The 15,354-nt window shown below is 50.9% G+C and overlaps 1 protein-coding gene across 4 annotated transcripts in view; it reads left to right on the top strand.

The window, feature by feature from the left end:
- LOC123119958 (SAGA-associated factor 29 homolog A) overlaps window positions 1-15,354 on the top strand; it is a 58,377-nt gene that overhangs the window by 4,208 nt on the left and 38,815 nt on the right. For all 4 annotated transcript variants that reach the window (XM_044539941.1, XM_044539938.1, XM_044539939.1 and 1 more), the window contains exon 2: window positions 9,123-9,216. In XM_044539941.1, coding sequence (XP_044395876.1) covers window positions 9,123-9,216 — 94 coding nt within the window. The remainder of the gene's footprint in view (window positions 1-9,122; window positions 9,217-15,354) is intronic.

Raw genomic sequence — 15,354 nt, 5'->3', positions numbered from 1 at the left:
TAGAGGCGTATGCCCTGGACGGCGGTGACTAGGTCGTTGAGGATCCCGGTCATCTCCGCCGGCGAGTAGGCGGCGACGGGCGGCGCGGTGGAGGGCGGCGGCGTCTGGCCGGTGGAGGCGCCGGCGGTGGAGTCCAGCGGCGTGGTGGGGAGAGCCAACGGCGCGGTGGAGAGAGGCAGCGGCGGGTTGGGTGGTGGTGCAGACATGATCGGAACCATGCTTCCTGATACCAAATTGGTAGGAGCTAGGATCCTACCTGGTCTAGGGCGTAGGTTGTACCGGAAGGGGGAGGGTTGACGGAGATCCAATCGTGGCTGCCGGCGGCGGGGCGCTGTGGCGCGATGAAGAAGAGGCGGCGGCGGCGCAAGAGGCGGCTAGGGTTAGGTCTCCCGGCTCCCTTCGGGAAGCCGAGCAAATAATGATTGCTTCTTGCTTGATTAGATTGATTAGATTGATACATCTCCTCTCCTTATAGAGAGGTTTACTTGACTCCTAAGCAAACGATCCTAATAACGATAAGATAATTGGGCTAAACCCCTAATAACGATAAGATAACTTGGGCCACAACCCACTGGGCTAAGCCCCTAATATGCCGGTCATAACAGACTTCTTGCCTCCTGGCACAGCGTTTGAGATAGTCTTCACAAATGTAGACCATCTCGGATAGATGCCATCAGCTAGGTAGTACCCCTTGTTGTAGTGCCGCCCACTGACCTCGAAGTTCACCGGAGGAGAATGACCTTCAACAAGCTTGGCAAAGACAGGGGAGCACTGCAGCACGTTGATGTCATCGTGAGTTCCTGGCATACCAAAGGAGTGCCAAATCCAGAGGTCCTGTGTGGTCACCGCCTCAAGTACCACACTGCAACCGCCTTTGGCGCCTTTGTACATCCCCTGCCAAGCAAATGGGCAGTTCTTTCATTTCCAATGCATGCAGTCGATGCTTCCAAGCATCCCAGGAAATCCTCTTGCTGCATTCTGTGCTAGGATCCGAGCAGTGTCTTCCGCATTGGGTGTTCGCAAGTATTGTGGTCCAAACACTGCCACCACTGCCCTGCAAAACTTGTAGAAACACTCAATGGTCGTGGACTCGGCCATGCGCCCATAGTCGCCGAGTGAATCACCGGGAGCTCTGTATGCAAGCATCCTCGTCGCTGTCGTGCATTTCTGGATTGAGGTGAATCCAAGTTTGCCGGTGCAATCCTTCTTGCACTTGAAGTAGCTGTCGAACTCCCGGATGGAATTCACAATCCTGAGGAAAAGCTTTCGGCTCATCCGATAACGGCGCCGAAATACTTTGTCGCCGTGCAGTGGAGCGGCGGCGAAGTAGTCGGAGTAGAGCATGCAGTAGCCTTCCAGACGATGCCGGTTCTTTGCTTTCATCCGCCCCGGCGCCGAGCCACCTTGCCGCGGCTTTTCATTGCTTGCGAGCAGGCCGGCGAGGGCGGCGAGGACCATGAGATGTTCCTTTTCCTGGACGTCGACATCGGCTTCCTCCTCCAGCAGCGCGGCGAGCGCCTCCTCGTCGTTGAGTCCATTGCCGAGCAGGCAAATCGCCGAACACCTTGCGGGCGTGGTGGGCGCACACCTGCCGGTACACCGCCCTGCGCGGCCGGAACGCCGGAAAAATTGCCCGGACGGTGGTGGAGAGGCTGCCGCGGCGAAACCTCCTCTCTTTTCCGGTGGGGAATGGCCTATCTAGAGGTGGTGAGCGGTGGGCGGCGCCGGGATCGGCAGGGTGGCGGCCGAGCGCGCGGGGGGTGGGAGGTGAACCTGGACGATTGGCTTGACTTTTTGCCTGACAGTGTCGCCCAGTCCCTTGCGCCGGAGCCCCCGAGCGCCCCCCAGTGTTCGGCCTGCGATCGCCGGGCCCAAAAACGGGCCGAGCTGGCGGATTTCGGCGTCTTCGGGGCGCGACTGGGTTTTTTTTGGCGCCGACGCGTAAAAAGGCGCCTGGGGGGGCCTGTTGGGGGCGCGGCTGGAGATGCTCTTAGTAACCTTGTATGATGTGATTCAGTAGTTCTGTGAAAAAAAATGTGATGGAAAAGAAGAGTTCTAAATTAGTAGTTTTCTTGGCATGGCCTTACATAAGTATTCATGTAAGAAAAGAACAGAAAATCAGGTATTTAAAGTTGCTTGTTCTGTACCGGAAAATAATCGGCAAATATTCGTGTAATTTCCCTGCTACTCTCTAATATGGAATGCAATAATCAGTTTGCCCCGCACTGTCTCACTTACTAAGGTATCTAGGTCCATCTTGTTGGTTTACTTGGTCAATTGCTTATCCCTTCAATCTCCCAATCCATTCCACTTCTAACTGAATTGACAACTAGCTTGTTTGTAGTATCTTGATAAGGGTCAAACCAATGAATGAAATGCACCATTTTGGAAAAATGATCAACTACCACAAAACAAGCAATAAATGTGGTCATTTGAAAAGTTGCAACATTTGAAGCATCATAGCTCTTATTGCAAGGAATGAAATGCACCATTTTTGAAAAATGATCACCTATGTGGAACGGCTGCTTCTACTTGATCATCATAGACCAGCAAATCTATTTGAGAGTCGTCTTTCTTTGATGGTAGTGTCCTTCACGCTCACCATCTTTGTAGAGCTTAACAAGATAATTCACGCCAACAACCAAAGCCAACAAGCTTCGCTTAGAAGCCCTTTCTTCATCTAAGCTTTTAGTAACAAAGATAGGCCTTTCCATGTTTAGTTCTAGGTAACCCAAGCACAGAGTCCATACTAACATCTTCCCAAGGTGCATGTGGAATAGGCAAAGGTATATAAAGACCATGGGAATGAGCTTTTGACTTAGATTTCCGACATGTGATGCAACGATGGACAAAGCGCCCAACGTCTCAAAACATCCTTTGTCAAAAGAAGTTGTTTGAGAGTGTGGCATAGGTCTTGTCACGTCCAAAATGTCCCATGAGTCCACCGCCATGTGATTCTTGCAAAAGTAGTAAACATAAAGAACTTTCGGGAAAACAGAGTTTGTTAGCACGCATAAGATATGCATCACATATAGTATGCTCCCACCAAGTGCCATCTTGGCAGTGAGCAAAAGGCTTAGCAAAAACTTTGATGTGATCAAATCCAATGACATTACGCTCAAGCTTTGAAGCAACATGTATTTGCGGGGAAGAGCATTTGCCACAACATCATCTTTACCCTTCTTGTACATGATGACATAAGGAAAATATTATATGTATTCACTCCATTTAGCATGTTGACGGTTTAGTTTGGCTTGGCTCTTAAGGTTCTTAAGCGGTTCATGATCGGAATGGATAACAAATTCCTTAAGGCACAAGTACTGATGCCAAACTTGCAAGACTCAAAATATGCAATTCTTTATCATAGATGGGGTAATTCAATTGAGTGCCAATCCCCCCCCCCTCCTAAGGCATGAGTTAAGCGATTCTTAAGTTCAAGAAAAGCTTTATCTTGTGAAGGACCCCATGTAAAAGGCACATCCTTCTTGGAAAGAGCATGTAATGCTGAAGCAATGATGCTGAAGTCCTTAACAAAGTGACAATAAAATCCAGTCAAACCAAGGAAACTACGCACTTGAGTCAAATTGGTTGGCTGTGGCCAAGTTTTAAGGCCTGTTCGGACTCACTCCCACTCCGCAGCTCCGCTCCGGAGCGGAGTGGCATGCAACTATAATCTACGGAGTGGCTAGAAGGGCGCTCCGTCCGCTCCGCTCCGTGGCGGGGGAGTGGAAGCTTTCCGAACAGGGTCTTAGTTGCATCAGTTTCAGACTCATCTACTTCAATACCATGGGGAGACACAACAAAGCCCAAGAAAATGAGTTTTCAGTGCAGAATGTGCAATTTTCAAGATTAGCATAAAGTTCCCATTTCTTAGCACTTAAGAACTTGGTTGACATGCTTGGGGTGATCATCAATAGAATATCAAGATGTCATTAAAGTACACAACCACAAATTTGCCAATGATTTGCCTAAGATGATGATTCATCAAGCGCATGAAAGTATTGGGTGCATTAGACAATCCAAATGGCATAACAACTGAACAAATTATTCATAAAGCCCAAATTTGGTTTTGAAAGCAGTTCTCCATTCATCTCCCACTTGCATATGTATTTTGCGGTAACCACTTTTCAAATCAACGTTGGAAAAGATAGTGGCACCATTAAGTTCATCTAGTATATCATCTAAGCAAGGTATGGGGTGTCTATAGTGAACGATGGTGTTATTAGTAGCACGACAATCAACACACATTTCGCCAAGTTCCACCTTTCTTTGGCAGCATGATAACGAGAACGCCACAAGGGCTCAAGCCACCGTGAACATTCTCATTGTCAAGTAGCTCTTGTACTCGCCGTTGTATTTCCTTGGTCTCTTTGGGGTTGACTTGGTATTAAGTCAATCCGGTGCTCGATGCCGCATAGTGGAGGAAGTCCCGGTGGTGTGCCTGGAGGGAATCTCAAATTCCGCCAAAACATGCGACATGGAGCTAGGAAGAGCTTGTGAGGTATTAGTCAGAATGACTTCATCTTTGTAGAAGAGCACAAAGTGAAGCTTGGACGGGTTCTCACGCACTTCCCTCAAATCAGATTTGGTGGCTACGAAGACAATGTCCTTCTTGGCACTCATCATGGATACACTCATTTTTGGCTTGTGGCGCTCACTCTCCGTTTGATCTCTTACAAGACTCACCATGATCATCCAAAGGTCTTGGTGATGCTTGTGTCTTTTTAGCGATGAATTGGTTTGGGGCGGACCACATATTCCTTTCTCTTCCACTTGTAGCTATGGTGATTGGTGCGTCCATTGTGGATGACGCCACAGTCAAATTGCCACGGGAGTCCCAAGAGAAGGTGACAAACGGTCATGGACGTCGATCTTGAATGGTACTTCAACAATGTGCTCGACGGTGCTAGTGCCGATGTCACTAAGCCATTGGAACTTGTAGGGTTGAGGATGGCACTTGTACTTGAGGTGCAACTTGGAGCAAAGTTTTTCACTAGCCCAGTTGTAACAACTACCACCATCAATGATCATTTTGATTGATCTTCCATTGATTCTGACTCTTTTGTCAAAAAGGTGGCATCGTTGGTCGGCATTATCTTGTTGTTGAACAATCAAGATCATGAAGAGACAACAAGAGCGGGGCTCGCATCATTGTCACAAAGGACTTGATCATCTCTTGATTTACGTGCTGATGACGAGCAACATATTGCAAAGATTCCATTTCTACTTCACTCATAGATTTATACTCTCCATCTTCATTGATCACCATGGTGTGTTTGGAGGGGCACTCGAATGATTTGTGGCCGTGGCCCTTGCATGTGAAGTACTCAATCTTGCTTGTGTTGTCGGTTGAGTCCCTTGAGTCATTTGCAGGTGAAGCTTTAGGCTTGGAGGATCTTGGAGGTAGATGGCTTAATGTAGTCGCCGGTGCCTTGGAGCTTGAAGGACCACCACTAGAGGGTGTAGCCCGTGGGTATTGCACCACACTTTAGGTAGCTTGAGGATTGGCAGTAAAGTTCATTGAAGGGCAGGAGGAGTGCTTGGAGTACTTGATGTCATCGTGGATTTATCGCTCCGCCTTCGTTGCTTGGTGAACCAATTCGAGCAAGTTGCTGTAGGGTTGAAAATCCGCAGTTCTCTTGATGGGATGGTGTCCATTGAGGAAACACGCCATCGTTTGCTCATCGGGTTCCTTGACATTAGCTTGGATCATTGCAATCTCCTTGTAGTACTCTTCGACGGTCTTGGTCCCTTGCTTGAGAACTTGGAGCTTCTTGAAGATGATGCGAGTATAGTGTGTGGGCACGAATCTCGCTCTCATGACTTGCTTCATTGCATTCCAAGTGTCAATGGGGGTTTCTCTTTGTTCTTGGCGAAGGTCTTGAACTTGTTCCCACCATAGGAGTTCATACTCGTCGAACTTGAGGGAGGCTATGACAATCTTCTTTGGCTCGTTGAAGTTGTGGACTTGGAAGATCTTGCCCACCTGAAGGACCCAAGAGATGTCGTCTTCGGGGTCGATGCCTCCGAAGAACTTAGGCATTGTGAACTTTAGTTTGCCAAAGTGATCTTTGCCTTCTTGAAGGTTGCAAGGCTGATGTTGTTTGCATTCTTCTCCTCCTTGAAGGTTGCGAGGATATAAGAAGTCCTGGTTGCCTGCATGATACACCTTGTCCGTGCGATTGCGATCAGCTTGCAACTTCATGCGATTTTGCGTTCAGTCAAGTGTTGACGTAGGAGAGTGTGTGCGCTGCTCTTTGTTCTAGTGTTCCTTCCAAAGATGCAACACCAGATGCCGAGGGAGGGGGGGGGTGCATGGCTCCAAATTTACAATTGCCGCCATAAAGGGCACAAAAGGGAATCAACTGAGAGCGGTGGGAAAATATGAATTGTACCAAAACTCAATAGGAGGGAGCCAAGTGCGCAATTTTTTTAGCTAAGTCACGCACTACTCAGCGGAGAGGCATATCGAGCCATTGGTTCACCCTAGGTCAGCCCATCTGTTTGCGGGTGGAGTGCTGTTGAGTAGAGAAGCTATGTGAGCGTCATAGAGATCTTTCCGGACGCAGCTGGTGAACACCTTGTCATGACCGGTAACGATTGATTGGCTCATTCCATGTAGATTGACAACATTGTCTAAGAAAACTACCGGAACTTTGGTAGCAGTGGGGTGGATGGCAGAGCGATACAAAATGAGCTTACTTTGAATAGCAATCAACCTTGGCGAGAATGACGTTGTAGCCTTCAGACAATGGAGCCCCTCGACGAAGTCCATGCTGATGTCTTGCCACACAACTTTGGGTATGGGCAGCGGCTAAAGAAGGCCAACCGACTTTTGAGTTGTTGTGCCTGGCGTGTTGGCATATTGCACATTGTTGAACGTGGATTTCCACTTGTCATTTCATGTTGGACCAATTAAAAAAATTCTTCAGATGCTGATAGGGGCAACCATGCTTGAGTGACCTCCAACCATGTTGGAATGAAAAGAGTGGATCCATTTGATTTGGAGTGCCGAATTCTCCCCAATCCATAGCTGGTTGTGTTGATAGATCTTGCGCGGTTTGAAACCATGGTCTTCAGACAATTGCGAGGTGGGTGGCTGGGTCAATAGCATAGGAATTCAGTACCTCTTGAAGCCACAAAGGGCAACATTCAGAAATGGCTTGTAGACATAAAAAGGTGGCCATCCGCAACATGATTTTCCATTCACTTGCGGTAAATAATTTTAAACTGGAATCCCATGAGCCTCGTCATGGGCATGTCCTAAAGATCAGAAAGGAGAGTTTGTTCCTCCAAATAGCTGAGGCTGTGGTGGCCAGTGCGAATCACGAACTCAGCTCGCTGAAGATAGGGCCGCCACTTATTGACGGCGAGGAGGAACTCCTTGTAAATTGACGGGTGTTGGCGCTGGGCTCAACACCTTGCTAGGAAAGCAATCGGATGATGCTTTTGGATAAAGACCAATCCAGCGCGAGTGTCGTGAATTTGTTTCCACAATGAACTGCTACTGGAAGTACGAGAGGGCGAGGATGGGGAACTGGCCATTGCTGTTTTGAGCTGATTGAGCAAGGTATGTCCAAGTTCTTGAGGAGCGAAGTGATGGAGAGGGGCTTGGTGATGAGATCGTAGTGCCTCATGAAGTTGTGGCAATACTTTTTCTTACACCCATGCCGACATCATCAACATTAGTCGCCAACTTTGAAAAGTCAATATGATTTATTACATAAACCATTAATCCGTTTAGTGATCCGTCTTAATTGTAGGGTCCGTATTACAAGATCTCATGTTGTTTTTTATGTTTGAGGTTTTTTGCCGTCATTGCTAGTTGATAGGTTATAGTACCGTGGTTGCCATATTATAGGCGAACAATCAAAGAACACCAAAATGTTGGTTGGATAAGTTACACGAATCGATGTTACAAATATAGGGCAATATATAACTTAACTGCGCGATTAATCCTTGCTCAAGGCATTTCGATATAAATAAGCCCTATTCAATACAATTAAACGGGAGATTTATGATTAACTTCAGTCCCATGGGGTAGACAGCCAAAAAAATTGGGCACTTGGCCCGTAGGGTTGGGGGATTTGGGGCGTGCTCCCTGCCTTCCCTCGTATTTCCTTGGCCACCAGCCAGTTCCTCTCCGCTATGGAAAGGCCGACTGGGAGCCGTGGGGGTGGCCGTCGGGGAGCAACGAGCCTTCAAATCGGCTGCGGCCACCTGTGAAATAGCAGTGGCCACGAGCGAGCGGGTGATGGGCAAGAGCAATGACAAGAGGCATCAACATACAAGGAGCAGCTGCTGGTCAGCAGAAAGCTGGCGGCAGCGAAATGCCCGTCCTGGGGAAGCCAGCTTTGAGGTGGTCCAATGCGGACTTGAGGCAAAGCAGCATGGGGGAACAGCTGGAGCGACAACTTAAGGGGGCTTTGTGCATGGCAGAGTGAAGCGAATTGTGAGATTGGAGTAGCAGTAAATCAAGTCAAAGCGCTGGAAAGTGACAAATCGGCCAAGAGATTGATTTCGATAGACCGAGAACTTCGATCAAGAGAGGAGAGGAGTATAAGACCGAGAACTTTGATCGAAAAGCGGAGGACGAGTTGCGGCATCCGGTGGGAAGAAAATAAAATTAAAAGTTTAAAACCCTAAACTTGGGGTTCTAAAACCATGTTAGGAAATATTTTGACTTGTATTCCCATGGGGCCGTAGGCCAGTATATATACACGTACAGGTGCAGCAAACATCCCGAAAGCCCCTTATACAATGGGGAAAATACAAAGGCTCTACGACGCTTTAATATAACTCTAACAATGATTAAGTATATGTTTTGCATCAGACAGATAACACTTGTAAGAATCTGTCGTATCTGGTTGGACTTTTTTAGCACTGTGCTCGAGTTGGTTTCGAGATTGTATGGTTTCAGCTCTAGTCTACCCCAACTTGTCTGGGACTAAAGGCTTAGTTGTTATTGTTTTTTTGTTATAGAGAGTCAGCTGATTAAATGGCCAATATGTGTACCACTAGTTGCGCCATTCTGATGATCGAATTCTTTTATATTGTTATCATTACTTTCTATTGAAGCTGTGAGTATGGAAATCTTAACATTGTTTCACTTTGTTTTCTAGCCCCAGAGATGGTGGATAAATCAGTTGATGCCATGATGGCTAGGCTTCGTGGTTTTTATGTACAAGCAAGAGAACTCTCTGAGAGTGAAGTCAGGTAACATTTGAAAGTTCTAGTCAGCGAGGTACTTTCTTCGTGCAAAAGAAAATTAGTCAGTTGAGGATCTCCATGTTAAATTAAGGTTCCAAAAATAAATAGTTGGAAGGCATCCATTTCTTAACTTCAAAGTGCCGCATTGCCCATTTTCATCGTTTGTTTAAGTTTGAACTTCGGGAAGTCTGTTTTATGTGGGTTAGTTTGGATGACTGTAGTACTAGATTATCTATTGAAGTACTTGCCAACTATAAAATGCGAGTGACTTGTCTGCAATATTGTGAGGACATGCTGTTCAGTTTTTTTTTTCGAGAGTATGCCAAAGGCATACCATAGCTTTATAGAAGAGAGAAAAGTAATTACAAGATTGTGTCCTAGGTGCGAACACGAAGGACTACAAAACGCACGCAACTCCAACTCCTCACTCTCCTAGGTTAACTTCTCACAAAACGTTGTAGCCCACCGACACCCACACCCGCCATCTTCCACTCAGCGATTTCGTCGAGGATCATGAATGGAAGATCAAGCGCAGTCTTTTGCTCATTGGCCTTGTTGAAGACTCTGGCGTTCCTCTGCTTCCACAAAGCCCATGCAACCGCAGTCACCATTGTGTCAAAACCTCTCCGGTCAGCCCCAAAGAAACTTGTACGCGCAGCAAGCCACCACTCCGTGAACTCGACCGTCTCCAGTGGCCCCTGTATGTTAAGGTGAAGAAGGCGAAACACCCTGTGCCACACCTCCTGACCGTAGGTGCAGTTAGCCAGGATGTGTGCCACATTGTCCTCCGCCTGCAAGCACGTATAACAAGCCGACGGTTGGTCTTGTAGCCCGTGCCTGGCTCTCCTGTCAGATGTCCACAATCTGTTCTGCAAAGCAAGCCAGCCGAAAAGTTTGCTTTTGAGCGGTGCCCAACTCCTCCAAGTGCAGTTCGCGGTGGGCGATCTGGTCAGCTCCGAGCAAAGGTATTGATAGACCGATTTGGCCGAGTAGGAGCCCGATGTCGTGAGCGGCCAGGTGAAGCTGTCAGGTTGATCCGGGTCCCTTGGCACCGTGTTAATCGCGTGCGCAAGGTGCATGAGCTGAATGAGGGCTGTGAAGGAGGTGTTTGCCTCGAAGTCCTGTGTCCAGCTAGCGCCATCGAGGGCCTGACACACCGTGCGTCTGTTCGCCGTCCTGGCTGGGACCAAGGCGACCAGCAATGGTGCAATATCCGCTGCCGCTGCTCCGTGAATCCATCTGTCCTTCCAGAAGAGCACCCGCCCGCCCGACCCAACTTTGATGTCGACCAAGGTGTAGAACACCTCTTTAGCATCATCATCTCTCATCAACGGCAGTCCTTGCCAAGGGCGTTTGGCATCGGTTCTCTTGAGCCACTCCCATCTAACTCTGAGCGCGATCGCCTGCCACTTCATATTCTTAATGCCCAGTCCCCCAAAGGCTTTGGGACGACAAATTTTTTCCCAAGCTACCAGGCACCGTCCTCCATTGCACTTGTCCTTGCCGGCCCAAAAGAAAGATCTCATCCATTTGTTCATGTCCTCAAGGACCCACTCCGGCGCCTCCGAGACCATAAGGTGGTGCACCGGCCGAGCTGCGACGACAGATTGCACCAAGATTAATCTTCCGGGCCTCTGAATCAGCCCCCTCTGCCAACCCGGCAAGCAGTGGCGCACCTTGTCCAACATAGGCTGCCAGTCCGCGCGCGTTAGGCTCTTAACCGCGAGTTGCAACCCTAGATATTTGCAGGGGAAATCAGAGGTGTTGCACTGGAGCATGCTCGCAACCCTAGTCTTGTCTTCGTCCGTACCTCTGATGATCACCGCTGTTGACTTGCGGTAGTTAACCTTGAGCCCCGGGGCCTCTCCAAACATGGCCAAAATAGCTCGGACCGTTGCCAGATCTTGCGCCGTAGGCTTGGTGAACATTGCCACATCGTCAGCGTATATGGAGACGCTCTGCATCGGGCTGATCCCGGTGAAGGCATTGAGTGCACCCACCTCCATAGCCTTGTGCATGAGGGCCGAGAGGCCTTCCATGGCAATAACGAAGAGCATAGGAGATATCGGGTCGCCTTGCCTCAACCCGCAGGCATGCACAATCTTCCTACCTTGCACTCCATTCACCACCACCTTAGTGCTAGCAGTCATCAAAAGCGTCGCCATCCAGTTTATCCATCTTTGTCTGAAGCCTTTCGCTCTCAACACCTCGAAGAGGAAGGGCCATGAGAGGGAGTCAAATGCTCTCGATATGTCTAGCTTTAGGAAGACGCCCGGAGTTCTTCTCGCATGAATTTTCCTTGCCATTTGTCTCACCAATAAGAAGTTGTCATGCAGGTGTCGGCCCTTGATGAACGCCAACTGGTTCATAGCTACCAGCTCCTTCATTTGCAACCTTAGCCGATTGGCCAGGATCTTGGCGAACAGCTTCGGGATGCTATGTATTAGGCTTATTGGCCTATAATCGCCTATCTCCTCAGCGTCGGGCTTCTTGGGAATGAGGATGATGTTTGCTTTGTTCATCTTGGCAAAGCCTCTCGTATCCCCCACAAAGAGCTTCATCATCACGGCCATAACATCTTGCTTAATGAGCTGCCACGCCTTTTGGAAGAATGCTCCAATGTAGCCATCCGGCCCCGGGGCCCTGTCCGGAGGCATTTCTCTGATAACCTGCCAAACCTCCTCCTCTGTGATCATCTCTTCCAAGCAACTCAGCTCCCTCGCTTCAATCCCTAAGTAATGCAAGTTGAGTGTGTGCTCCCTTGTTCGCGCGGTTCCCAGCAGCCTCTCATAAGCCTCTGTGAACACCTCCATTTTCCTGTCCTGATCCGTGATGACACTGTCCCCCACCTTGATCTGAGCGATGAAGTTTTTGGTCCTTCTACTATTAGCCACTGCCTGAAAAAGCTTAGTGTTGGCGTCCCCTTCTCTAATCCATCTCACTCGGGATCGCTGCCGGTCAATCGTTCTCTCCAGGGCCGCCATGCCTAGCAACGCTTGTTTGAGAGTGCGTCGCAGCCAAACCTCCCTGACACACAGAACCCTGTTCACCTGCGCGATGTCGAGCCTCTGTATCAGCCAAGTGGCAACCCTCATCAGCAGCTTCACATTCCCGACTTTCCGTTGGCCCCATGCTTGGAGCGAGATCGCCGAGTTGCGCAGCAGCGCATCCAGCCTTTTGTAGGGGTCAACAATCCTGGGATCACAGAACCAGGCCTCATGCACCGCCTCCTCGAAACCCTCAAGCCTGGTCTAGAATAGCTCAAATTTGAAGCATTTTTGGGGGAAAAACCTGCACTCGTGGTGAGAAGGAGAGGTGCATGGTCTGAGACTCCCGTGGAAAGCGCCTGGAGCAGGTGGTTCGCATTTTGGAGCTCCCAGTCCACCGTCATGAGGACACGACCGATCTTGGTCAGCGTGGGCGCATCCCTTTCGTTGGACCAAGTATACTTCCTCCCATACATGTACATCTCACGAAGCTCATGATCGTCGACGAAGTCTTTAAACTTGTTCATCATGCTCCTATTTAGATTATTGTTGCTCTTCTCGGAGGCACGCAAAATCATGTTGAAATCTCCCAACACTAGCCAAGCGCCGGGGCAGATCGTGCGCCTCAGTCTGAGCTCGTCCAAGAACTGGCTCTTCCGCTCGTCGCCTTGGGGTCCATAAACCACCGAGATCCACCATGGCTCCCCAACTTTAGAACGCACCCTGCCCGTGATGAAGTTTGAGTCAAGTTGGATGGCCTCCACATCCAGAACCGAGCAATCCCAAGCTAGCAACACACCACCACGCGTCTCCTCCGCCGGCAAGTAGGCAAAGCCATCAAAGGATGGCCCCATGCATTGCATCACGGTAAACCTATCTATTACATCAATCTTGGTCTCTTGAAAACAAATGAGATTAACATCTAATGTACTCACGAACTCGCGCACCGCCTTGCGTTTAGCTGGATTGTTCAGCCCTCGAACATTCCAACATAGCACTTTTGGGTGTGGATCCATGAAAAATACACGCCAACTCCGCAAGGGCACTCCGCCTAAGTGCACACCACCACCGCGTTTTGTGCCTCCATTTCATCCACCAAAGGTAACGACTTGCCGAAGAGAGCCGCAATGATTCGCACATGCTGCTTGCGCAGCGGAGAGTCGAAGAGCTCTTTGAGCTCGTGCACCACCCCATCATCCACCTCAAGATCTCCCGGCACCATGCCAAGTGCGTGGAGAAGCACATTCTCCACTGGCGTGTCACGCGGCCTCTTAGTCGCCGTGCCCTTCTTGGATGCTCTTGTGGTCCTCTTGGGCGTGAAAGGCTCGGCCTCAGGCCGTAGTTGGGAAGCCTGCACTTCCCGAAGCAGCGGTGGGGCGAGGCGTTTGATGATATTGGAGCAAAAGCTCTTGAGCTTGCTGTATGCCGCCGCCTCATTAGCAGTCATCCCTTTTGTTTCCTGATCCCTAGGAGCGCATATCATAGTTGTGCAAGCGTTGGCCGTCGTCGCAATCTCCTCAACAGGGCCCGGCTCCTCTCTCCCGCTTGTGATCGACGTAGCCATCTCCGACGTTGCATGTGCATGATTTTTGTCCGGGTAGACCCCATCCTCCCTTGGTGGTTGGGTCTTGGTAATCGTGGTGGTGGGGTTAGCTGTCTCCACCACCCCTCCCATCTGCACCTGGCCCCTCGGGTCTCGCCCCGCTGGGTCCACCCACCTCTCCTGTTCCTCCTGCACCGCCCGATCCTCTTTGTCGCTATCCTCCTGGAGTCCCACCTGCTCTGTAGGACCCACCTGGTCTCCTGCCTGACAATCGAGCCGACCGCACGGCGGTGGCCCGCCCATTGTCGCGACCTGCCTTGGATCCTGGGCGGCCAATGGTTCGTCCTGGTTCCGCGCCCCCAGGCTCTCCGACCGCAACAGCAGGGTAGCTGGCCCCGGGTCCCACGACGCATCCACCTCGGTTCCTCCCCTCCTGGATAGACAGCGCATCCGAGGCCACCATCCTCCGCTGATTGGACAGCGTATCCGGGGCCACGCCACGCCTTGGCGTAACCGTCAGCGGCGCAGGCCGAGTCCTTAGAGCATCTCTCCCACTTGCCTCGTTTGAAATCGCAGCCGAACGTTCCCCCGGTCCCGCGGTCGTGGTCAAACGGTCAAAAGCCGTCTGTCTGCGCGTTATCCTGTTCGCTGCCATCATCCTTGTGGGACCCGGACCTGCTTCGTACGCCACGCCCATTGGGGGGAGGCGCCAATCAGAAGCGGAGGCGCCGTCCCGGCCATCCCGGCCGCCAGCAACCCCATGGACACGCCCGCCACCATTGCAGCCGGCGACGCCGCCAGCGCCACGCGAGTCGTGGACCCCGAACTGCCACGGCATCCTGCGAGGCCTAGGGCCTGGCCCTCCCAAGTCTGCATCCTGCTCCGGAATGCCGCTCTGGCCACTGTCAGACGAGCCATCGATGAACGCCGGCTCGCCAGCCTCACGGAGATCCATCACCGCATCTAAGTGAATAAGCACCTTGTACTTCAGAAATGTCGGCGGCTGCTCCTCCCCCGGCTCCGGCACGGCGAGCCATCGCAGGGTAGGGATGCTCTGCAGGTCCGCCGTCCATGCCGAAGTCTTGAACGAATCCAGGCTGGCCCGAGAGGCAGTCTCCGGCGCGACGGTGTCAATCTTGCACGACGATCCCAACAAGTCTTCCACAACAGAACGATCCCAGGCATGGGGCGGGATCCCTTCCAGCTCGAGCCAAACCTTATATCCCGCCATCGAGTGCACCGCCTGCGTTTGCCGGTTCCATGGCCTGAAAATGAGTCTGTCTCCTTGGAACTCCACCGATGGGTTCGCCGAGACTCTGTTCCTGAGCTCCGCCGAGGCGAACACGACCAGGAAGTCCTCCGGCCGGTGGTGATGGACCGAGATGAACTCCGGCGAGATCCCAAGCTTGCCTTCCAACATCTCCAGAACTCGCTCCGAAGAAATCGTCCGCCGCGCGCCGCCCACATAGGCCACCATGGCAAACTGGAGCCTCCTCTCCAGGTCCGCAACGATCGGAGATCGAGCGGTGATGCAGAGCGCGTCCAGGTCGTCCTCCGTCGCCAGCGACACCTGAAGGCGCGGCGGCGCCAGCGGTGGCCAGGTCGGGCACACAT

The sequence above is a fragment of the Triticum aestivum genome, chromosome 5D, assembly GCF_018294505.1.
Source record: "Triticum aestivum cultivar Chinese Spring chromosome 5D, IWGSC CS RefSeq v2.1, whole genome shotgun sequence".
Lineage (NCBI taxonomy): Eukaryota > Viridiplantae > Streptophyta > Magnoliopsida > Poales > Poaceae > Triticum > Triticum aestivum.
Note: the sequence above shows the minus strand (reverse complement) of the source record. Positions and strands in the feature narration are given on the sequence as shown.